The sequence below is a fragment of the Peromyscus californicus genome, unplaced genomic scaffold, assembly GCF_007827085.1.
Source record: "Peromyscus californicus insignis strain IS unplaced genomic scaffold, ASM782708v3 Scaffold_10__1_contigs__length_136768540, whole genome shotgun sequence".
In the NCBI taxonomy this organism is placed as follows: Eukaryota; Metazoa; Chordata; class Mammalia; order Rodentia; family Cricetidae; genus Peromyscus; species Peromyscus californicus.
Window position 1 is genome coordinate 18,692,417 of NW_026294391.1, and position 25,023 is coordinate 18,717,439.

A 25,023-nucleotide genomic window follows, 5' to 3' on the forward strand; every position below is an offset into this window, starting at 1 on the left:
CCAGTGGATACTGATGTTGCTAATCTGGCAGGAACCACACTGAAAATCCACTGCTTAATAGCAGCACATCAAATTCTTCCCATTGCCTAATTTTTGTAAGAATATTGACTACCTTTATCTATGTGCACCACATACATGCCTCATGTCCATGGAGGTAAGAAGAAGGGGCCGGATGTCCTGGTGGAGCTGGAATTACAAATGATTATGAACTGCCACATGGTTGCTGAGGACTGAACCAGGGTCCTCTGCAAGAGTGGCAAGAGCTCTTAACTACTGAGATCTCTCCAGCTCCACCCTCAACTGCTTACTTTATGAATAAAGTTTAACTGGTACATGGTCCTTTCATTTACATATTGTCTATGGCTATTTCTGGCTACATAAGACAAAGAGGAAGAACTGGCCCACAAACCCAAAAATACTCTGTGGACCTTTAGATAAAATGTTTGCTGGCTCTTTATTTACAGAGGGTCATCTGGATATTAGAAACATCCCAAACACATCTATTGTTACAGTGAGACTTCTGGTACTTCTTACAGAGCTAAGAATGGGGAAAGATCTTCTTTGCACCTTGAAAGATGGCCTTTAAAAAGATTACATTTTTAAGTCAGAGAGAAGAAGAGTTATACATTAATGTGCTCAGTGGCCCAAGTTGGAACACTGTTCTTTTGACTACCTTGTATGACCTTTGCCAGGACACTGGAGCCTATGCTCATAGCTATTAAACACAAACAACCTCAGCCAAGTCTCCTGGCAGACTTATTACAAAATCAGAGTTGAAAGATAAATGAGGGGCTGAGGAGATATCTCAGTGAGTAAACTGCTTGCTGTGCAAACATGAGGACCTGAGTTGAAATCCTCCACACCCACATAAAAAGCTGGTATAATGGCACACACCTGTAACCCCAGTAATGGGGGTTCCGGTGTCAGAGACAGATGAATCCCAGTAGAATACCCATAGTCAACCCCTAGCCTCCACATGAGTATGCACAGAAGAGTACACACATGTACACACATACATACACTACATATAATAACTAAATAAATAAGGGAAAAGTAAGAGGCTAGAGATATAGTTTAGCATAGAGTGCTTGCCTAACATCTAGCATTCACAAAGCTCTGGGTTCCATCAGAAGCACACATAAAAACAAACAATTAAGACAGGCATGGTGGCACACAAGTGAAATCCAAGCACACAGAAAGTAAAAAACAAACACATCATTGAAACATTCAAAGGAAAATTACAAACCCTATAGTGCACTCAATGAATTCTAATTCTAGAAAGAACAAGTTTATTGGGGTGGCTCCCTTCTGGTATGGACACATGAAACCAGAAACTATCAAGAAACATGGGTTGCATTTTCTTTTGCAGCAGTTGTTGGTGCTATAAAGAGGAAAGAGTAGGAAGGGATAAGAGAAAGCCATTCATTTTCCAAATGGGATCCAGGATCACTTCACAGTGGAGAAAAGGGTTCTCTCCTACTAGGCTAACTACAGAATGGAAATTTGACACACACCCATGGGGAAGAAAGAAGGTAAGTCTACTTTTCTATCCCCTGAATAGTAGACACGTAGACTGTTTCCTGTCCCCAACGGATGGTGGCTCTATGAGTGAGGGCAGTCTCTCCTTACAACAAATCTGTCTTTTTAGTAAAGTATAAAATCACACTACACTTCATAGGACAGAAAGAGACTGTCACCGCAATCCAAAGGACAAAATGACTCTAGTGACTGAACTATATCTGTTTGGGAGGACCCTGAGGACTCTTGTGAGACAGTATTTATGTTTGTCTAAGCAGGGGCTCATACACCAATTCTACAGCTTTGGAAAACTTGTAGAGGGGAGGGGCATGCAATAGCACACATGTGGAGGTCAGAGGACAACTCCCTCCCACCTTTGCTAGGATTCTAGGAATTGAGTTCAGGTTGCAAAGCTTGAGCAGCAAATGCCTTTTTTTTTTTTTTTTTTTTTTTTTTTTGGTTTTTCAAGACAGGGTTTCTCTGTGTAGCTTTGCGCCTTTCCTGGAAATCACTCTGTAGCCCAGGCTGGCCTCCAACTCACAAAGATCCGCCTGCCTCTGCCTCCCGAGTGCTGGGATTAAAGGTGTGCACCACCACCACCCAGCAGCAAATGCCTTTTAACCTGCTGAGCCATTTTGCCAGCCTCAACATTTTTTTAAATTGATAGTTTAAATTCTGTGTAAACAGCCTCAGATCCAGAATGACCAACTGTATTCCTTTATGAGGCACAAGGTCCCTATACACAGGGCCTCACAGACACCATGCCTAGGAGATGGAGGTAGGGGAGAATGTAACAAGCTTGAAACACAAGAAAAATTCTCCAAATGAAAATGTCTAGACAAAGTCAGTAAATAAATGTTCAGAGCAGCATCACTCATAATACTTTAAAAGTAAAAAGTGCCCAAATACCGATCAACAGATGAATGGAAAAACCAAATGTGGTCCATTCATAAAATGGAATGGTACTGGGATCATAAAAAGAAATGAAGCACTGATACATACTACAACATGCATGAGCCTCATGAACATTATGCTTTGTGAAAGAAACCAGGCACAAATGACCACATAGCATGATTCCACTTTTATGAAATATCTAAACTAGACAAACCCATACAGAGTGAAGGAATTAAAGTCATTTAGTGGATGCTACAGATGGGGAGTTAGGTGGTATAAAGGAACTGCTACTGGAGGTAAAGGATTTATTTTTGGGGTGGTGAAAATGTTCTGGCATTAAAGTGATAACTACACAGCTTGGTGAATAAAAAAACAAACAAGCAAAAAAACACTTAAGCCTACACTTTAAAAAGAGAGAATTTTAGCTGAACCCAGTAACTGTCACCTATAGTCCCAGGTACTGGGAAGACTAAGGCAGGAGGATCTCTTGAACCCAGGAATTGAAAGGAGCCTGGGAAACAAATATAGCATAATTCCACCTGTGTTAGTTAATGTTGATTACCAAACTGACAAACCTCTGGGCATGCCTATAAAGAATTATCTACATTAGGTTGACTGAGGTGGGAACATCCATCCTGAACATGTGCTTGGATCCTGGACTGAATCAAAAGAAGAAAGCAAGCTGAGCACAAAAATTCATCACTCTGCTTTCTTGATTACTGATGCAATGTGACTAACTACATCATGCTCCTATAACCATGACCTCCCTGCCATGGTGTACTGAATCCTTGAATTATGAGCCAAAATAAACCGTTCCTTATATTGGTTGTGTCAGGTTGCAGTAGCAATCTTACAAGTAACTAATACACCATCTTAGAAAAAAACAAAATTAAAAGGGGAAGGTCTAGAGATGGCCCAGTGGTTAAGGGTACTAGAGGACCTGGGTTTGATTTCCAGCACCTACATGGTGGTTCGTAACCACCTCTAGCTCCAAGAAATCTGAAGCCCTCTTCTGGCCTACATGGGCATCAGGCACACAAGTGGTACACAGACATACTGTAAGCAAAAACACCAGTATACATAAAAACTTTTTAAAGGGTGGTAGGAGGAGGGATTGTGAAGTATATAATATCAACTTTTCATAACTAAAAACAAAAAATCAAGAGGAAAACTGGGTATAATGGCACATACTTGGAATCCCAGCACTTGGGAGATACAGGTAGAATGATTAGAAGTTCAAGGCCAGCCTGGACTATGTGAAACTCTGTCTCAACAAAATAAAACAAACAAACAAGAAACATTTCTTTTCAAGACCTTTCCTAGCCACCCCAAGGAAAGAAACTTAGATACCATATGGTGTATCTTCAATTTGAGATGGTACAGAATGACCATAATTACTAAACGTTCAGTTTAATTACTAAATAGGGTTCTCAACCTGTGGGCTGTGACCCTTTTCAGGGGGGGTAGCATATCAGATATCCTGTATATTGGATATTTACATTACGATTTATAAAAGTAGCAAAATTAGTTATGAAGTAGCAATGAAATAATTTTATGGTTGGGGGCTCTTCCACAACACGAGGAACTGTATTAAAGGGTTGAAGCATTGGGAAAGTTGTGAACCACTGCATTAAAAGAAACTCCTACAACCCAAGATCAGAATACTCTCAGGGTTACAAACTCAGGAAGAAGTGGAAAATGTTTAAAATCCTCAAAACAACCTCTCCAAAAAGCCTCTCTTGGGTGTGTCCAGGGCAAAAGCTCAGTTCCCTGGGCTCAGGTGTACCTCATAACTAGCCTCTCTACCTCTATATTTTTTGGGTCTTGCTCTTATATGACCTTCCCTTGACCACACCGCTCTCAAATTACACACTCCCACACCAGATGGTGACTTCAGAAGCAGCTAAAACAGGAAAATAATACCAATAAAGTCACTGGTTCATCAAGAGGAACTTGGATGTAATCCTTTCTGTGGAGTGTCCAGGTCTTTCCACCTGGGTCAATGAACAGATGTTTCTTAACATCTCCCCAGGAAAATCATGTGACAAATATATACACATCAAACTACTTCATGATCAACTGGTTACAGAAGGTTAATGAGAGATCAGTATCAAAGATGATTTCAACATTTAGAAATAAACCTATGGTCAAGATTCAAAATCCAGGAGACTAGAAAAAGTAAAATAATAATGATTTCCATTTGGCTCATGCTGCATGTGAAACCTCAGCAACACCGAGTACCGCCCCAGAGTTCAGAAGACAAGGAGAGGCTACGCATATAGATTTGACAACTGTCTTAACAAATATTTTCAAAAACCCTGGGTATAGTGGCACAGCACACCTGTAACCCTGGCACTCCAGAGGCAGAAGCAAAAGGATGGCTGTAAGTCTGAGGCCAGCCTGATCTACATAGTGAGTCCCAGACCAGTAAAGATTACATAGAAATAAAAAAGAAGGGGGGGGAGCACATGAGTGAGACCACCTACATCAGCAAGGAGAGACCTTCAAGAGAAACTAACATTCCAGAAGGGTACAAAGGAAATGAAGCAGTAAGAGGCCACTGTGAAAATAGTTGGAAAGAAACAGAAACAATGAGTTTTCATGTGAAGTAGAAATCTTCACATGAACTGCAATTACACCATGGGTAATTTGAGAATGAAACTCTTGTAAAAACAAAGCAAGTTCCGGCTGTTCATCAGGGCACATAGAGGCTTGCATCCCCAGGAGCCAAAATGCAAAATGCATTTCTGTGGTAGAAATTTCACAGTTATGCAGAGTGGTATGTGGTTTTAATTACTTTTCTCCAAAACAGCCACTGAAAATGGATAGGGGATCAGAAACAACCCCTCTACTCCCAGCTCCTAACCCCTAAATGGGATCAGCTGTATAAAATCTCTGTTGTTAAGTCAACATAAAATAAATATGACTGGCACAGCAGCAAGCCAGTCTTTTCAAGTCCAGATGTTTTCTTTCCAAACTTTCATTCAAGTTCAGGCCCTCTACACACAATGAAAATGTTAAGAAAAATATCACAGACAAAAGAAAACAAACAAAAAAAATAAAATAAAATTGTTTTAAAGACTGACATATTTGTTTAACTTAAAGTACTGTTTTCTAGAAGTTAGGGAGTTCTTTTTAAATAGAACTATGTAGAAAATTATAAAAATAAATATATTCCACGAAAACAAAATATTCTGTCCCCCACTGCCAGCCCTCCCAAGCCTTAGAGCTGGGGACTGAGTATGCTAGGCAAGTGTTCTAACAAAGTGCTACATCTCTAGCCCCAAATATCATTTCTGTTTTTTAAAGATTTTTTAATTTTTATTTATGCTTCTGTGTGTATATATATATGCCACATGTGTGTGGGTGCCTGAGGAAGCCAGAGACATCAGATCCTCTGGAGGTGGAGTTACAAAAGCAGCTGTGAACCACCTAAGGTGAGTGCTGGGAACCAAAGTCAGGTAGGTCCTCAAGAAGAGCAGCCAGTGCTCTTAACCAGTGAGCTATCTCTGCAGTCCCAAATGTGTTTCTTAACATTTCAAAGTGAACAAATTAAACTTCCTTTTATCTGTCTTCTGATTCCAAAGATTTGTCAGTATAATTCTTTTTTGTTTGTTTCTTTTCCTTTTTGAGATATAGCCTTATGTAGCCTGAAATTATTATATAATAATTATTAATATAATATATTATTAAATACTAATTATATAATAATAGAAGTTAATCTTGAATTCCTGATCTACTTTCCAAGGGCTGAGAATTACAGTTTCTGTGCCACCACATCCAGCTTGACAATGTGATTCTTTTTTTTTTTGACAATGTGATTCTTAAAATAATTATCTTCAAGCATTTAATAATTAAGTCTTCACTGTTTCCAGTACAGAATTCCTGAGTAGAGGGAAAAAAAATACAGCTATACTTCCACAAGGATCATATTATGTTTAAGCTACTAATCAATGTATTTTCTGTGTCTGTCTAGGTGTGCGTAGATCAAACCCAAGACTTTGCACATATGAAGTAAGTGCTCTATTAACTCAGCCCCAGGCAACTTCAAAATACCACCATGCCACTATGCAACAAGTTTACAAACATTTGTACAATTAACACTGATAAATATCAGTGTTTACAAATTTAGAAACATATGCACAATTAACATACAGGTAAAATTTCATCAGATACAGAATCTGGATCTATAGACAAAGAACTATTTTTACCTACTTCACAAATGCAGGAAGGGCTTTCTGCTACTTCCTTAGCATCTCCTCACATATCCCCCAGATATCTGGGACCTTCATCTTTAATCTACCTTCTCACTGCTGATCCAACTCATGTGTCTATGTGCTGCAATTATTCCTCAAGGGAAGAAAAAGTCTGCCATTCAAGATTATAATTAGCCAATCTGATGAAGGCAGCTCTGTTAATGACCACTTAACGTGTAACCTTCCCGGGCACCATGTTCTGCACTTGAAGCCATGTGGTTAAGAAAAGGACAGCACTGACAGGTCAAAGGTATAAACTCTAACATCATTACAACACCCAGCCCTACCCGAGGGCTAATTATCTACATTAGGCATTCTCCCAGCTTCCTTCCCTTCCTCTCCAAAATTCCCAAGTAAGCATCTACAGACCTGGAGGAAAAGCACGACTAGGTGAAAATTAAATTCCCGACTAAAAGGAAAGGCTAGAGTTGAAGAAGCCACAGGTGTGGAGATCTCACATTACATAATAAGTATGTGGGGAATAAGCTGTGTGCTAACTGGACAACCACTGTGATTCTTCCAACAAAGTAAAAATATAATGTCCTCTTACACAGGTATCAATTGTTATATATTTGTCCCTTGAACATAGTTGTTAAAAGGAAAACTTTTCATTAGTGCCAGGATTCATTTGTTAGAACAGTCTGACTTATTAAGCAATCCAGGAACCAAAACATAATGCAGGTTTATTTCATGTAGTAGCAGTACAAGGCGAATGAGCATGCCCTGGGAAACCACCTCATTAGTCATTCAAGGACCTTTGTTGATAAAGCTCTGTTTTGACACTATCTTCATCCCAATCAGGCAGAGGGAGAATCTATGGGGGAGAGGGCTATAAAATGGCAGGCATTACTTCTGTTTGGACTTCACTGAGTAGGATGGTCACACAGCCATACCTAGCTGCATGGAGAGCTGAGAAACATAGCCCAACACTAGGATGCAGCTACATGGATTTTTTTCCCACAAGGTACAACCACACCACACCTGTGGATCCAACTCCTAGAAAGATTTTCTATTACAAATAAATGAAGGAGTAAGATAAAATGGAGTGTCACAAGTATGTTTAGCCTTTATCCTTCCCACTAGTTTCATTCACTTTTGAAAAGAATTACCTTTGACAATTCCTGTTGACCTGAAAGACCATTCACATTCACAGTATTACAAAACTAGCATAATTTAATAATTTAAGTTTTGGAGGGATAGAAGAAAACAATCATTTATGGAGTCACATAAAATACAAACAATAGATTGAAGCTAATATTAAATGTAGCTTTAGCTGGGTGGTAGTGGCACATACCCTTTATCCCAGCACTTGGGAGGCAGAGGCAGGCGGATCTCTGTGAGTTCGAGGCTAGTCTGGTCTACAGATGGAGTCCCAGGACAGGCTCCAAAGCTACACAGAGAAACCCTGTCTTGAAAAAAAAACAAAAAAAGTATCTTTTACTTTCATTTATTTATGTATCTATAATTTGCATTGCTTTGGATCAAACCTAGGGTCTTGCACACACTAAGCACTCTACCACTGAGGAACATCCCCAAATTGGATGTATCTTTAACTTAAATGCATGCCTATGAATCCCATATTAAGCAGTAACCTTGATACATACTCAATTTCTCCCATGCAAAATCCAGCTCAAATTCTGTCTACAGTAAACAAGTACTTTGATACATAAACATTGTTTATAATTTCTCAGCTTTATAAGTAATCAGGATTTAGTAGCAGAGAGGAAGAAGAGAATGAATTCAAGTTTATTAGAACTAGTTTTACATGCTGTCTCATTTAATCCCCACAATAATACAATAAATTAAAAATGATTCTATCTTAACAAACTGGAGGATAGAGGGCTAAAAAGGCTAAGACCATGTGAGAGAACTAGCTCTGAATGCAAACAGGCATTGTCAACTCATTACTAGTAGATGACTTCCTTCAAGCTGGAACTGCTATGGCCAGAGTAGGGATTCTGTCTTGCTCACTCAGCTGAGCAAGGGAAGGATCTCCTCTATTGGTGGGCTTCCCATCACCTTGTAATCCACTTGTACAAAAATATGTGCAAAACTTACTATATGATAAGGATATAGCCAATTCCAAAAGAAACCCAAGTTGTTGGCTCCCAGGAGTTCCCAGATAAAGAGCCTCACTGGGTCACTCATCCATATGCAGAGGGCTGCTATATGTTATTCAAAGCAATCTGCTCTTTAAAACCAATAGATAGCCAAACAGCAGTAGACACTGAAGAAACTTCTGTCAGGGAAGAAAGAAGCCCAACAAATAATAAAAGCCAACTCCAGAAACAAAATCTTTGTGGAAAATAGACAATTTTGAAAACTAGCTCAGTATTATTAGACAAGAGAATTAGCCATTAAACAAGTTCAATATGGTGTCAAAAAAAACCAGGAAACAAAATTTAGAATTTGAAAAAAATGAGGCCACAAATTTGAAACCAATGGAAGGATTGGCAGATAAGGTTAAACAAAATCTCCCAAGGTCAAAACCACAAAGAAATGAAAAATAAGAGAGAAAAAAATTTAGAGAAAGTCTAATGGATCATGAATCAGAAAGGTCTGACCTCACTTCTGCAATATTAATAAACTGCAAGAAAATGTAGAATGGTGACCACCATCAGAATAGCAACATAAACCCTAATACTGCAAAGTGAAGAAAAGCTACTTTGATATATAAGAATATATGAAGAGATGTGCCATCGTTGGGGACTTACTATCAATGATAACTGCAGAGGAAGTTAAACAATGAAATAGAACTGTCATTAATACTAATGAGTGTAAAAATCTTATACAGGAAAAATAATCACAATATGCCTGTACCCTCTCCTTCCCACAGGCCTAGCAGTGACATCATTTGCCATCCAAACAACAGGACTTGGATGCAGCTCAGTGGAAGAACACCTACCTAGCACAGACAAAGCACTAAGATGGATCCTCAGCACCACAAAATATTAAAAGTAAATATAGGAACAAGCTATAAAAATCTTTGCAACTGAGGGTATATAGTTCAATGGGAGAACTATTAACCTAGAACACATGAGGATCTGGGATCTATCTCCACCACCACAAAGAAAACAGAACAAAATAATATAAGCATTGAAAATTGTTAACCTAGTCCTCAGGGTGTTCTAGTTTGATTTCTGTTGTTGTGATAACACAATCAAAAGCAACTTGGAGATAAAAGGGTTTATTTCATCTTACAGGTATTAGTTCCTTGAGTCCAAGCAGGAGCTGAAGCAGAGGCGATGGAGGAGTGCTGCTTACTGACTTTCTCCCAATAGCTTGTTCAGCCTGCTTTCTGGTACAACAACCCTCCACCCCATCCCCATTGGACTACCTGCCCTGGGGTAGTACACCTACAGTGGGCTGGGCTCTCCCACACAAATAATCAATCAAGAAAATGCACCACAGACTTGCCTAAAGGTCATTCTGATGGAGGCATTTTCTCATTTGGGGTTCCCTCTTCCCAGATGACCCTAGCTTGTGTCAAGTTGACAAAAAACTAACCAATACACAATTTTGGCTCCTAGAGAACATCTACCAGTGTCTGGGGGTCTGTTTGGCTGTCACCAGTCACATTGAGGGGAGATTAGCCTAAGAAGCTAGGAACACCGCTAAACATCCTACCTTGCACAGATGGCCCCACCATAAAGTATCATTTGGTCCCAAATATAAATAATGTCAAGGCTGAAAAATATTTTTGTAGTCCAAAATATGGTATGAGATCCACTTGCCCTTGCCTAGCACACCAAAAAAAAAAAAGGCCCCAGGTTCCACTTCCAGCACAGGAGAAAAGAAGTTTCAATAGCCTACTTGAGAGTACATAAAAACAACTATTTGATGACTTAAACTTTGATGCCAAAGAGCCATTTCCATAAACATAAAAACAAAGCTGGGGTGAGTATACTTTCTCCCTCTCCCTCTCTCTCCTAGCACTAAAGAGGCAAGGCAGAAGGAGGATTGCTTGCGTTCCAAAGCAGCCTGGGCAACATACTTAGTTTTGCAGTTTGGGCTACATAGATAGATCCCATCTCAAAAACAAACAAACAAAAACCCACAAGCACTCTACTCCCTTTCTTCTGCCAATAAGTAAAAATGTTGATCCTCAAGGACACAGAATCAACCCTGCCTGGGTTCTCCATGACCTTCACAATTTGCCTTTGATCTGAAAATCTTAAAAATCACCTATGGCCAAAAGATAATCACAGCTGTCCATAGCCAGTCTAGAACACTGTTTTTCTTCCTTCTCCCACACAGGCAATCATTATTATTTGCAACTTAATACTCTTGGAATTCAAAATACAAAACAGCCCACAGTCTCCTCAACTGGGCAGTGGGAGGAGAGTTACCTTTGCTTTGCAATTCATATTCTTCAACTACTTTCCTGTCTTTTATTCCCACTTAAAATGATGCTAGGGATCAAACCCAGGGTCTCATACCTGTGGATAAGCACTCTACCACTGACTAAACTCCCATCTCCCAATTTTTACAGGGTCTCACTAAGAAGCCAAAACTAGAGTAGAATTTGCCATCCTCCTACTCCAGCCTCCCCAGTGCTGGGATTGTCCATGTAGACCATCTGACCTTGATTTTTAAATGATACACTATCATCTCTACACTAAAACACATTTTCCCAAGGAGAAGTCTAAATAGACCTTCCTTAAACTCAATACTGGCTTTGTTTTTATATTGTTTTGTTTTTCTTTGAACCTAAAGCAAATGCTCTATTGACTGAACCACATGCCAGCACCCAGCAGTATTTTTATGGATTTATTTGCATTATTTTTAGTTATGTGTATATGGGGTGTGTGTGTGTGTGTGTGTGTGTGTGTGTGTGTGTGTGTGTGTGTGTGCACGAGTGAGAACATGTGCCCATGCACTCCAGAAAAGGCCATGGGGGTACCTGGAACTAGAGTTCCAGGCAGTTGTGAGCTGCCTCACATGGATGTTGAGAGCTGGGAACCTAACTCAAAGCTGAACCATGGAACCTGATCATAAGACCTTATTGCTGAAGACACATATGTCATTGGATATGGAGAAGTCATGCTGGTACTAAGTAAAGCTTCATCCGTACTAATTAGTTTTCATGCTACTGGAAGGTACTCTGATGCTACTGGAAGAGAAAGGCAATCATTAATATCACTCTGTGACCCACAACAGTGACCTGCCTGTAAGATATACTACTGGTGCAACAGTGATACATATATTATAGGAGTAGTCAATCACTTTCTGGTAGGATTTAAGGCCTACTCTACAAGATGGAACCCATACCTAACAACGCTCAAGTGGCTAAGAACCTTAGACTAAATAGGTCATGGGCCTGGGGGAAACTGAATGCATTCTTCTAAAGGAACAGCAATAAAATGACTCTTGGTGGCACACTGCTTTTCCCATAGATCAGTGCCTTGCTCATCCCTCATCAGAGAAGTTTTTTCTTGCAGTAGATAGGAACTAACACAGAGACCCACAACTAGACAATGGGCAGAGTGAGACTTTGCAGCCCTCAGTCTCAAATGGGGTGTCTTCACCAAAGCCTCAAGGCTCAAGGATCTATGTGTAAGAGGAGGCAAAAAGACAGTTAAGAGCCAGATGTGATGACAACTCCATGGAAACAGTGTCTTCCAGACATAAAAGGACTGACACATGTAAAAGGGGGGAGTTTTGACACCAGCTATATAAAGTGAGGACATGACTGCTCCAAGGCATGGTTTAAGGGAAGGTTTTTATTGTAGATATGAGGAAGAATACAAGAGGGAAGAAAGTAGTGGACTAAACATGACCGGGGGGGGGGGGGGGGGGGGGGGGGGGGGGGGGGGGGGGCACGAGAGGAAGACAAAAGAGGGGAGTAGGAGAGAGAGGGAAGGTGGGGGGGAGCAAGAGAGCACATAGCTGAAATGGCAGGGTTAGAGAGGAATGAGAAGCTGGGAGAAGGGAAGGTCATGAGCCAGAAACATTTAAAGTGGGTGAGAGGAGCCAGGATGCTCTGTAACAGGTATTTGTGATGCTGAGAGCCTAGAGGCCAGCATTCGCTTTTGGTATGCTAATAGGCACCACAGTTAGCCATTTGTCCGAGTTTCTTCCGACTTGACAAAGCACAAATGAACTTAGAGACTGTGGTAGGGAGCACAAGGCCTGCACAGGTCCCAGCACTGAGACCCTGAGTAGTAAGTGGACACAATCTCCCACTCCTAACCAAGAAGCTACCTACAATTGATAACAACTGGCAAAAGAAAACTCAGTTTTCTCCAAAGGAAGTCTCAGTGGATATATTAACCACACCTCCGGGAAGGCCCCATATCCAACACAAACGAACCCAATGGTATTTTTATAGATTTTTTTTTGTCTCACTTGCTTTGTTTGGGCTTTTTTTTTTTTGTCTTATTGGTCTTTTGCTTGTTTATATTGATTTCTGTTTCTGTGTTTTGTGTATGTTTATTTTTTGTTTTGTTTTTATTTGTTTAAGAGAGAAAACAAAGTTGGGTTGCTAGGGAGGTGGGGAGAATCTGGGAAGAATTGGGGGTTGGGGGAGGGGAAAACATAATGAAAATATACTGTACGAAAAATATTTTTCAATATAAAAAGAAAGCTGAGCCACATCTCCAGGCAGTACCAACTCCCCTTACTCCCCATTCAGCTGTATGTTTTAAAGTCCTGCTAGAACTCTTTCAAAATCCTCCTATGAGTTAAAATTCTCAGCACACATATATCAAAAGAGACTAAGCTTCCAAATTCTGTACAACTTCTCCTATAAAGCCTGGCCCCACACCTTTCTGGTGTTTGAAAGTAAAAGCCTGAATAAAAAGTCCATTCAGCCTTTATACCCTAAAATTATCTTGCTGAATGTTTCTGCCTTGTCTGGCATGCAAAGAAAAGTTCCACAGACCCCAGAACTTTCCTCCTTTGCTTCTAAGAGTCTAGCCATAAATCCAAGCCTATTTTGCATGCTGCACAAAACAACTTCAGCAAGGAGATAACTCCAAAATGCGTTTTTAAAAAGTCCTAGGGGCTGGAGAGATGGCTCAGTGGTTAAGAACATATATTGTTCTTACAGAGGACCCACGTTCAATTTCCAGCACCCACATCAGGCAGCTTACAATTGCTTGTAACTCCAGTTTCAGGGGATGGCCCTAACCTCAGGTACATGCACATATACAGGCATACACACAGGTGCATGTAAATAAATAATAATAAAAATATTTTTTTAAAAAGTCCTACCAAGTAAGGAGCTATGAAATATGCCAAGCATGAAGAAAACCCATCTCATTATGACCAACTGAAAAGTACTACTTATTATTCGACATGTAGCTCTTGGGCAAACTAACTTTCTACCTTTATTTTTTTTCCAAAAGATAAATGTTAGGACATGTTAAGCAATACTCCTAACTCAGCCAGGAAGATTGAATTCAGCACAGCACAGAAGTGTGAGGCATAGCTCAGGTTTATAGCTTTTTGTAATGGTGGAAGCCTTTGGATTTATAGGTGTGAGTCACATACTCTCGTGCCTCCCATAGGGAGAATCCTCCATGACTTGAACCTGAAAGCCTCCAGCTATAAGACCTTGGACTACAACTTTAGGCACTGTGCCTGGCTCCCCACCCCCTATGCCTGAAACATCTCTGAAGGAACAAGGATTAGAATTCCACAAGGCCAAGTTAATTTGCAAGCTGGAAGGGGTAATAAAGATATATTTGAAAGCCAGTTGGCAAGGCAGGTCTCCCAAGTGAAAAGGCCTTTCAGCACAGGAAAGAAAACTTACCTAGTGTTTTTTAACCAGACTATGAATTCTCACTACAAATTTGTCTTTAGAATTACACTCACCCTAGTAACTCCAACTCCTTCTGTGACTGCCATTACAAAGAAACAGGGTTTTACAATTCTGAGGACTTATATGACCTTAGCATCCTAGAGTGAGGAAGTAGGGGTGTGGGTGAGGACAAGACCCAAGCACTCCCAGACACTAACAAAGTAGTGGTTTGGTCTGCTGTGAACTGTGTGGCACACAGAAGTGAACCAAAATCTAGACAGACAGATGTTCACATCCATCTTTCCACCACTAAATTCAATGATTGCCCTTTTCAAAACTTCAACTAGAACTTCATGCCTAGCTTGTAGAAAGCTCTGAGTTCTACTCCCTGCCCACCCACCCCCACCACCCCCATACAAATTTTAATCCACACACCTATAATCTCAGCACTCAGGAGACTCAAGCAACCTGACATAGATTTCCAGGCCAACTCAGCAAGACCCTGTCTCAAAACCAAACAAAGGGGATAGGGATGGAGCTCATTTTGGTAAAGTAACTACCTTTCTCTCAAAATCCTCTGCATACCCCACAGCTGTGTTGGCATAGACCTGTAATTCTAGGTGGAGCCAGGAGGACAAGAAGTTCAAGGTCATCCCTCCCTACATACCAAGGTTTGAGGCCCACATGAGCTACATGAAGATTCTGTTTCAAAAACAAACAAGGGCTGGAAAGATAACTCAGTGGTTAAAACATTGGCTGCTCTTGAAGAGGACTCAGGTTGAGTTTCCAACACTCACACAGAAGCTCACAACCTTCTGTAATTCCCAATCCAACCTATCTTCTGGCCTCTGTGGATACTGTACTCACATGGTGCACTTACATGGCAGGCAAAACACTCATGCAAAAAAAATAAAAATAAACCTTTAAAAAAAGCAAATAAAAGGGTACAAGGGACAATGATTGGGCTACTGTTTCAACATTTCTGATCTCAAGCCACCAAGACCTTAACTCCACACAACCTCCAAATTGGAGACTCCTTTTTCAATCACTATGGTATTATTTTATAGTATGCTTAGGGCCTCACTCACACACACCCATCACCAACTGCTTGTCCTTGTCCCTATGCCCTCTGCTTCTTTGAACATCAGTCAACACTTAACATATGATATTTGCAACATAGTATATACCCTCCTCCAAATTATCCTGATTCTGTCTTCAGTGTTCACAGAATCAGGATGAGTGTTGTCCCATAACCAGAGAATAAATGCTGTAATACTTAGAAGTCCCTGAAATGGTGGCAAGGTGAAGGTTATCTATAAAAAAAACTTCCAATTTCCCATACCGCAGTAGTGCACATACACAAATACACACATCAAGAGGTTTGTATTCCCAAAGACAACTTGAAAAGTGGGTTCTCAAAGGAGCTTGCCAGCAAGGCCAAGTTAGGCCAGGCCCTGATAAATGTGTTCTTAGCAGTTTCTGGCATGGGGGATGGGCTTTAATAAATTATGAGTAGCCAGGGCCAGGGCTCCATTCCTTCTCCCTTGATAAACATTCCTGAGGTTGCAGGGGGCCTCCTGATACCCAGCTGGTGGATGCAACTCTCCAGTGAGTGACATCATAGAAATGAGCTTGGTTTCCTCCCCCACTGAAATTCTCAAGTAACTCCAGCAAGACTTGGCTAGGAATGTCACTCAGTAGTAGAGCACTCGCAAAGCCCTGTTTCCATAATGAACACAGCACAAAGGGGGAAGAAAACAAAATAAAACAAAACAAAACAAACAAAAAAACAGCAGGCCACAATGGCTCAACCTACCTGCAAATCCAACTCAGCTAAAGTGTAATATTTCAGGGCCCTGAGAGTTCCTAAACCCATGTACACTCTCAAAGAATATCACCAAATCATGAGACCTTTTAGAACATGCAGGTCGTTTTTGTTCTTTCTGCAACATCAGCATGAGAAAATGGGCTTTAGTGTGTTTCTATGCTTTTCAGTTTTGTATGTGGCATTTGTGTGTGTGTGTGTGTGTGTGTGTGTGTGTGTGTGCATGTATACATTTGTTTTTTGTTTGTTAATGGTAGCAAGATTTCAAGCTGCAAATTGTTATAAATATACTCACTATTTATGACTCCTAATGTCATCTTTCAGCAGAAGTCTTGTAGAGTTTCAGGCATGCATCTGAAATTCTATGAATGCTACTCTTCTGGGAAGTTAATGTCCTTTAACTTCAAACCAGATCTAGAGAATAGTCAGACCTTCCCCGGCATCTGCTCTGATTGCCTATGAAGCACCGTACTAGGGAGTCTCTGCTCTCAATTTCCTTTCTCCAACTGCAAAAATGCAGATGAAGCAAATACTTGTTTGCATTTTACTATGTAAATAAAGCATTTTCTCAGAGCCAAAAGTTCATGTCAAAAAGAAAAACAGACCTACATGAAAACACTGAAAATGCCAAGGGCCTCCAAACACACCACACTAAAGGCCACTGTTTTCAAAAAGAATAAAATAAAAGCCCAAAGTCCTTAAAAAACAAAGGTGACACACCATTAGCCTAACAAAGTGATTTATAACTGGGCTGGGGGCATTTGGCAATGTCTGGGGACATTCAGATTGTCATACCTGGAGACAGGTGCCAATGACCTTCAGTGGGTAGAAGCCAAGGAAGCAGCTAAATGGACTATAGTGAACAGAACAGACCCCACAACAGAATGGAAAAACTCACCCTACAGATGGCATTGAGTTACTCAATATAAATAACATGGCAAGAGAATTCAGTCAAAAGTAGACAGTATCTACTGGCCAGGAAGCAAGACTGATATTCACCATTAGAGTCTTACTTTCAAGGCACTGCCTAGGACTTGCCATGTCTGTGACCTCAGAGTACATCATTTTACCCTCACTTGGTCATAGCTGTTACATCCACAAAATGGGTGAATAAGACCTCTCCAGTTGAAGACTAGGACTGAATCGGCCTGATTGTTGCCATCTCTTCTGGTTTTCTTTTGTCCTGTGATGTTGAAGATGATACTCAGCATCTTGTGTAGGCAAAGCAAGCACTCCAACTATCTATATCTCCAGCACCTCCCAGTTCTAAGATATGTGCTCACATGAGATCTTCAAATGATAGTCACATTATTATCAAAAGAATGTGTCCTCTTAAATTGGGTCAAGCTACTCCCAAATCAGTATTAGCTAAATAGAAAAATATTAATTAACATAATTATAATTAATAATATATATAATAGAAATATAAAAATAGAATAATTATAATTCATAAAAACTAAACAGAAAACCCTTGTGGTATACCAATAATTCAAAATATAAACATTGCATAATTTTTTAAATGGAAAAAGAACTATTAGAAAAAATATTTAATAAGCTTCAATGACATTTCAGTAGCTCCTGGAAGAGTAAAAGTTTAAAGTGAATTCCAGTTGAAGAACGATTTCCCCTAGTATCTATCAGAACAGTCCATTTCTACCTTGTAAGTGGCTGTAAACAGACACATTCCCTTCATTTTTTTGAGATTTTTATTTATTTTATTTCACATGTATGAATGTTTGTCTGAATGTATGTCTGCGTACCATGTGCAGATAGTGCCTGTGGAGGCCAGGAGAAGGTGTCAGATCTCCTAGGACTGAAGTTGCAGAAGTTGTGAGGCCCCATGTGGGTGCTAGGAATCAAACCTGAGTCATCTCTCCAGCCAACCCTCCATCATTTTTAAATAATGTGGCAATTATTATCAGGTGTCATGTTCTAAGCAAGCACCACTGATAATATTTTTGTTGTTCTTATTTTGACTCTGTGTGTGTGTGTGTGTGTGTTCTTAATTTAAAATAACAGTATTGAAATACTGTTAATTCTATACAATAGAACATGTGGTGAAAGTACATGGGTGTACACAAACATAGGAGCAACAGCACATGGATATCTATGTAGTAAGAAAATACAAAAACCCCAAGTCGCTCTGAGTCTCATCCATCCTAAGCAATGAAACCATAATTTTTCAGTCATACTGAATCATATATAAAAATTATGCAGGGGTGAGAACATAGCTCAGTAGTACAGCTTAGTATGACTGAGTTTGACCAGCACCTACTTCAACTTCTAAAAAGCAGACAGAGCCACGAGGCCATCAAATATGTAGAGTTTGCAAAACTGGGACAGATAAAAATTTCTCTAGCCAATCTTTCTATTTAAAGTAATCTCCAGCTTACTTATATGGTGAAAGACCAAATGCTAGGGGCTAAAGAGATGTCTCGGTGGTTAGGAGCACTTGTTGGGCACATATATACATTCAGGCAAAATACCTGAAATGAAATAAACAAATTTTAAAATATTGTTTTAAAAATCCTAAAACTGCATATTAAACGATGTATAGCTTATTTCATCTGCTATACAAACAAGTGTGAGAAAGATGTGTGGAATCCTATTTTGTTGTTTTAAAGAAGTACATGCCAGGTGTGGTAGGGCAATAGGAAAGTGGAGGCAGGAGGGTTAGGAGCTCAAGGTCATCTCTGAGCTACACAGAGAGTTTGAGGCCAGATGCTTGAAATACAAGGGACTGTAGCTCAAAAAACATCAAAAAAGAAGAAAAAAGCAGAAAAGAAATATATGCCAGGTGTGGCGTCATTATGCCTGAAATGCCAGTAGTTGGAAAGCTGAGGTAGGAGGATTGAGAGTTGCAAGCTATAAACATATCAAAAGACTGTCTCAGAGGCGGAAAAAAGAAGAAAAAACAACAGTAGCAAAAAACACTAAATGTTACAGGACTGAGATTTACTTGATATGTTTTTAACTATATCATAATAAATGACCTCTAAAACCTTATTTAAAGACACGGATGAAGGTCTGGAGACATGGCTCAGTGGTTAAGAGCATTGGCTGCTCTTCCAGAGGTCCTAAATTCAATTCCTAGCACCCACCCACCCACATGGCAGCTCACAACTGTCTGTAACTCCAGTTCCAGGGGATCCAACACCCTCACACAGGCATAAATGTAGGCAAAAATACCAATGAACATGAAATAAAAATAATTTTCTTTGAAGTTACAGATGAGATTTTCTGTGGTAGTATACTCCTGTAGTACTAGCACTTAGATGGCTGAGGGACTGCAAGTTGAAGGCCGAAACTTAGTAAGACTTTGACTCAAAAATAAAAATAAAAACGGGGCTGTGGATAGCCCAGTGATAGAAGAGCACTTACCTAGCACTGGCAATGCTGAGTTCAATCCCAGAACAACAACAACAAAAAAAATGAGGTGAGGGCACACACTAGGACTCTGTATGTAGCTCAGTGGTACAGAACTTGCTTAGCATTTGCAGTGCCCTGAATTTGATTTCCCTGAATGGCAATCAAACAAAAAAAATCCAGTTTGATATAAAAGATTACATGTTAGCTAAATCTGTAACGGGGGTGGGGGGAATAATTGATTTGAGGTCGTATTTGCTGTTTGAATAACACCATTCCACTTTCCAAATTCATGATCAGTGGAGGTGAATTAAGAGTCACCTAATTTCTTCATGCTTTCATGAGTGGGAAGATAAGGAAAATTGTAAGTCACCTTGACACCTCCAAACACCTCTAGGAGCCAGGAATATTTACATTTTAAAGGAGACTTCGCCCTTAGAACTGGTAAGAATCAACTCTGCCTAGAACAGGCCCCCACTTTCTTTTAACCAGAAGACCTGAGAGATTGTCTTGTTTGTTTATACAGGTTTATACACGTTTAGTTGGTAAGTATCAAGATGGATTGCGTTTTAAGAGAATTCCAATTCTAAAGCAACCTACACACACACACACACACACACACACACACACACACACACACACACACACATGCACGCACTCACACGCGTTCACTAATTCCAAGTGAGACTAAGGTCTCTTTTCTTACTATCGGAACTCCAATTCTATTTTATAAGCACGCAGAAAAGTTTCAATAAATGTTGGTAGGTATGCAGAGCGCGTGGATGTAGGAGAGGACGCCGAAAGTTAGCAAATATTGATGAGCTCCCGGGAATCGTGAAGCTGACTGGCAGCAGCTTCTAGTGTAGGTTTCAGACTGAAAACCGTGCAGATCAAAAGGGTGACAACCAGGAGCCCTAAATAAGCAAACACAAGTGGGGAAGGTTGTGTCCAGTCCCTGGATCCTGGGAATGTTTTTTTTTTCCTTCATCTCATGGCAGCTTCGCAGGTGTAGGTCCCCAGCTGGACAGGCCAGGAGGTATAGGGGACTACCAGGCCCTTTCTCAGAGGGGGGAGGGGAAGAAGACCCGGAACAGGAGCCATTGAAACTACCAGCAACGTTGGCAGCCGCCCGAGGGCCGCCAGGATGGAGCCGGAACCGCACACCTACGGCTGACCAGAACCCAGTATCCACAGGTGACTCCGGCAGATGCGCCCCAGAAAGGGAGGCCGCTAACCGGGACGCCCCATCCAGTGCCCCGAAACTCCGACAAGCCCTCTGGCTCGGGACCACCTCAGGACTGTCACCGGGCAGACCCCAAGGTCGCCTTACCTTAGTGATGACCAGAGGCTCGCCATGCTCGCGGCCGCCCTTCAGGGTGAAGCCCCAAGGGGCGCCTCCGCTCAGCTGCACCTCCACCAGGCGGACGCCTTCAGCCGCCCGCGCCTCAACCTCGGCCAGGCGCTCGGGCCGCGCACGGGGCTCGGCGCCCTCCATGATGCGGGGACGCTCAGCCCCTCCAGCCGCTAGGGCCCACGCCCATGCACTCCGGGAAGCACAAGTTGGCCCACCACCAATGAGCCTCCAGGCGTCCAGGCCACCGCCACCACCACCGCCGCTGCCACCAACCGCCGCCGCCGCCGCCGCCGCCGCCGGCCACCACTCAACTTGCTTTGCAACTTGGAAAGCGCAGCGCGGGCCAGGCCAGGAGGGAGCGCGGAAAACGGCGCGGGGAGGGGCACGGGGAGGGGGCGGAGCAGGCGCGCTCCTCTCCGGCCTGGGCAGGGGAGGGGGAGGGGCAGGCGCGCGCCCGGGAGCCGGCATTGGCGGGAGCGCGCATATGGGGGTTCCGCACTGACTGCGCTAAAGGTCCAAAGAGGTTTCTCTTGGGCGCTCAACCGATAGTGGTTGAGGCACGCGCTCTGGGACCAGGGAAAACTGCCCCGACTGGACGCAGTCCGACATGAGATCCCACGGTTCCTCCGCCCAGTTCTGGAGGCGCTGAGAGGCTTGCGGTGGGGGTGTGGGGGGGGGGGGAGTTAGGCGCCGCCGTGGAGGCCGGGTGCAACAGGTGAGACGGCGGAAGTGTCCATACCGGACTAGGCGGGACCTGGAGGCGACCGCGATCAGAGTAGTTTGCAGTCCAGCACCTTCCACCTGGGAGCGGAGTCGGCCCAGCGCTTCCTCCTTTGAGCCGGTGGGCGGAACAGACTGCGGGCGACTTCACAGGTGAAGACGAAACCCTGGCGTCCCCGCTGTCCTGTATGGCCGCACCTTTGCTCCAGCGCCGGGACTCTAGAAAAAGCTGTCCCCAAGAGCCATCTGTATGCCAGGATGCAGTTCTGGCCCTGGCTCCGGGCCATGCGCGGGCACACCCCCAAAGCTCTGGCCCTGCGGTTAATGCTCCAGGCAACTCCTTTCAGCAGAAAGGACCCTGGACCTGATCTATCCAGGGTCTTCCCACTCCTTTGCAAATTCCCTTCTGTGGCACCAGCAGGCATAGTAAATGGCATCCTGGTGGCACTTCTTTTTGTCGCAGCTTAGGAGGCCTATCTTCCATTCAGTCCCTACCCTTTACATTCATAAAATTGTGACTCAAGTTAATGGGGGGGGGGGGGGGTGCTGCCGTCTGCTGCCTGCCTCAAGTCTGCATAGGCCAGACAAGAGGCCAGAAAAAGAGCAGACATCAGATCCCCTGGAACTGAAGTTACAGTTCCTTGTGAGTCACCACGTGGGTGCTGGGGCCGGAACCCACCTGAGGTATCTCCCCATCCACTTGCCACAAGTTCTTAAAGTGTGTTCCGCGTTTACATCCTTAAAAGAGGAATTAGTCTGAAGTTAATGAAAGTCCGCTACTTTTTAAATTTTTAACTAACTTATTTATTGATTTTAGAAATTATCTGCCCTTGAAATCTGTGTAGCCAAGGATAATTGGATTCCTTCCTAATTCTCTTACCTGCATCTCCCAAGTGCTGGGATTACAGATGTGAGCCATCATGCCTATTAATACTTTGCTAGGTTTCTATATTCATGAAACAAGCCCACCTTAGAAAGGTATACATGACGTGTCTTACAGAGTAGAAAAAAGTTGTTTTTTTTTTCGTTGATGTTTGTATGTGTAGCTGGAGGCTTGTTTCCCCAGTACAGCTCCATCCTGATACTTTTAGCACATGATGGTACTGGGAGGAGACAGCAAGGACAACCAGAGAACACTGTGCCAAGAGCATCTTTAGACTCTGCCACTGTGAAGCTTGGATAGGGAAGCTCAACTCTGGTCAGAGTTTTTTCAAACAGACCAGATGCATCACACAACAGAGACAGAGTGTCTTGGTTACTTTTCTATTGTTATGATAAAGCATCATGACCACGGCAGTTTATGAAAGAAAGCGTTTAATTTGGCTTTCAGTTTTAGAGGGTTAGAGCCTATGATGGCTGATTGAAGGAACAACTGAGAGTTCACATCTAGATCCGCAACCACAAGACACAAGAGGGAGAGCACACTGGAAATGGCAGGAGTCTTTTGAAACCTAAACCACAAATGTTGTCTCCAGTGACATACTTCCTCTAACAAGGCCACACCTCCAAGACCAAGTATTCAAATATATGAGCCTATGGGAGCCATTCTTATTCAAACGCCACAGTGGTTTCAGTGTTTTCATAAATCTATCATTACTGTGTGCAGCAATCAAAACCTTCATTCTTCTCCTCCCCCTCATCCTCCTTCTCCATGTCTTTATCTTCTTTTGACATAGGCTCTTACTCTGTAGTTCATGCTAGCCTTGGAACTTACTGGGTAGTTCAAGCTGGCATCTAACTCTGGATCCAATTGCCTTTACCTCTGGAGTACTGGGATAACAAGAGTGCCCCACCACACCCAGTTTCCTTAACGTTTTTGTTCATTATATACTAATTGTCAGGTTTCCCATCTGCCACTTTAAAGGCTCATACCTTTTTCCTCAGTGTCTTTACTCTTTGCTTGTTTTTGTTTTTTGAGACAGGTTTTCTCTGTGTTTGTCCTGGCTGTCCTGGAACTCACTCTGTAGACCAAGCTGGCCTCGAACTCACAGAGATCCACCTGTCTGCCTCCTGAGTGCTGGGATTAAAGGCGTGAGCCACCACTGCCCAGCGTTTTTCTTTCTTAAGCTTAGGTGCAAGTTTGTATTTTCTGAGATGTTTTAGAGTCTTCATGTTAGACATTGTTCCCTGTTGTGCATCGTGCGACTGTGAATGAGACTATTGTCTGTATTGACATTGATAAATATGCTAAGGAGACTGGGCTGAGTCATGTGGCTGCTATAAGAGAGATGCCCATTTACCTTCCTAAATCCACTCACCCATGTTCTTGGGGGTATCCAAGTTGAACCCATCTGTCCTGACTCTCATGACACCTAGATTTCTGTTTCTCAAGTATCCTATGAGAATATCAAAACCTTGTGACAGGTGACAGGGCTAGTGAGTTAGCTCAGCAAGTAAAGTGCTGGCCACTCAAGCCTGACAACTTGAATTCAATCCCTAGAACCCACATAAAGGTGGAAGGAAAGAACCACCTCCGCAAGGTTCTCCTCTGACCTACACACACACACACACACACACACACACACACACACACACACACACACACACACACCATGGCACACACATCATACACATTTGAATAAATAAAGTTCTTAAAATTTGTATTTATTTGTTTTCAGTATATGAGTGTTTTGCTTGAATGTGTGTCTATGTACCACATGTATTCCTGGTGCCTGTGAAGGCCAGAAAAAGGCATCAGATCCTCCTGGGACTGGAGTTACAAACAGATGGAATCCACCATACAGATGCTGGAACTTAAACCCAGATCCACTAGGTTCTCTTGCCAGTGCTTTGGAAGAGCAGCCAGTGTTCTTGATGGCCAAACTATCTCTCTGGGCACAAAAAAAAAAAATAAAATAAAAACCTCTTGACAGGAAGACATTGTCCCAGTTTTATCAGACTTTAACTCTTCTGGTAGTGATAGCTTTGTCCCCCTCAGGACACACAATTTCACTGGGATTCCTAAAATCAGAATGTATTTGATGCTCCTTGGAAAGGCAGAGATATCTTTTGTCTCTGTGGTTTCTTGCTCCTTGAGTTGAATATTCAGCTTCTTTACTCAAGAAATATGAGCACAAGCATGTACTCTTTTGGACTGCTAGGGGTGACCTAATATGGGAACTGATTTAGGTGCAGATCTACCAGTGATAAAGCAGCATATTAAAGACCCATTTTTGCCCAATCAGATCTCAAGAAGGATTTTACACAGGACCTAGTTAGTAGCAATATTTGTAGATTTCTGTTTGTAGAGTGATGTGCAGGGAACAGAGCAGGGCCCATGTAGTCTGTTTGTGACTGGCACCATTGCTGTACTTCACATGTCATAAATTTATTTATTTTGCATAAT

The 25,023-nt window shown here is 42.0% G+C and overlaps 1 protein-coding gene across 2 annotated transcripts in view; it reads right to left on the minus strand.

Moving 5' to 3' along the window:
• Positions 1-21,232, minus strand: part of Shroom2 (shroom family member 2) — a 290,381-nt gene extending 269,149 nt beyond the window's left edge. Inside the window, exon 1 of one of the 2 annotated variants that reach the window (XM_052711845.1) lies at positions 20,934-21,232. In XM_052711845.1, the coding sequence (XP_052567805.1) occupies positions 20,934-21,098 (165 nt within the window). In that variant the 5' untranslated portion in view covers positions 21,099-21,232. The remainder of the gene's footprint in view (positions 1-20,933) is intronic. The other variant, XM_052711931.1, reaches the window with a different exon arrangement.
• Positions 21,233-25,023: the final 3,791 nt, after the last annotated feature.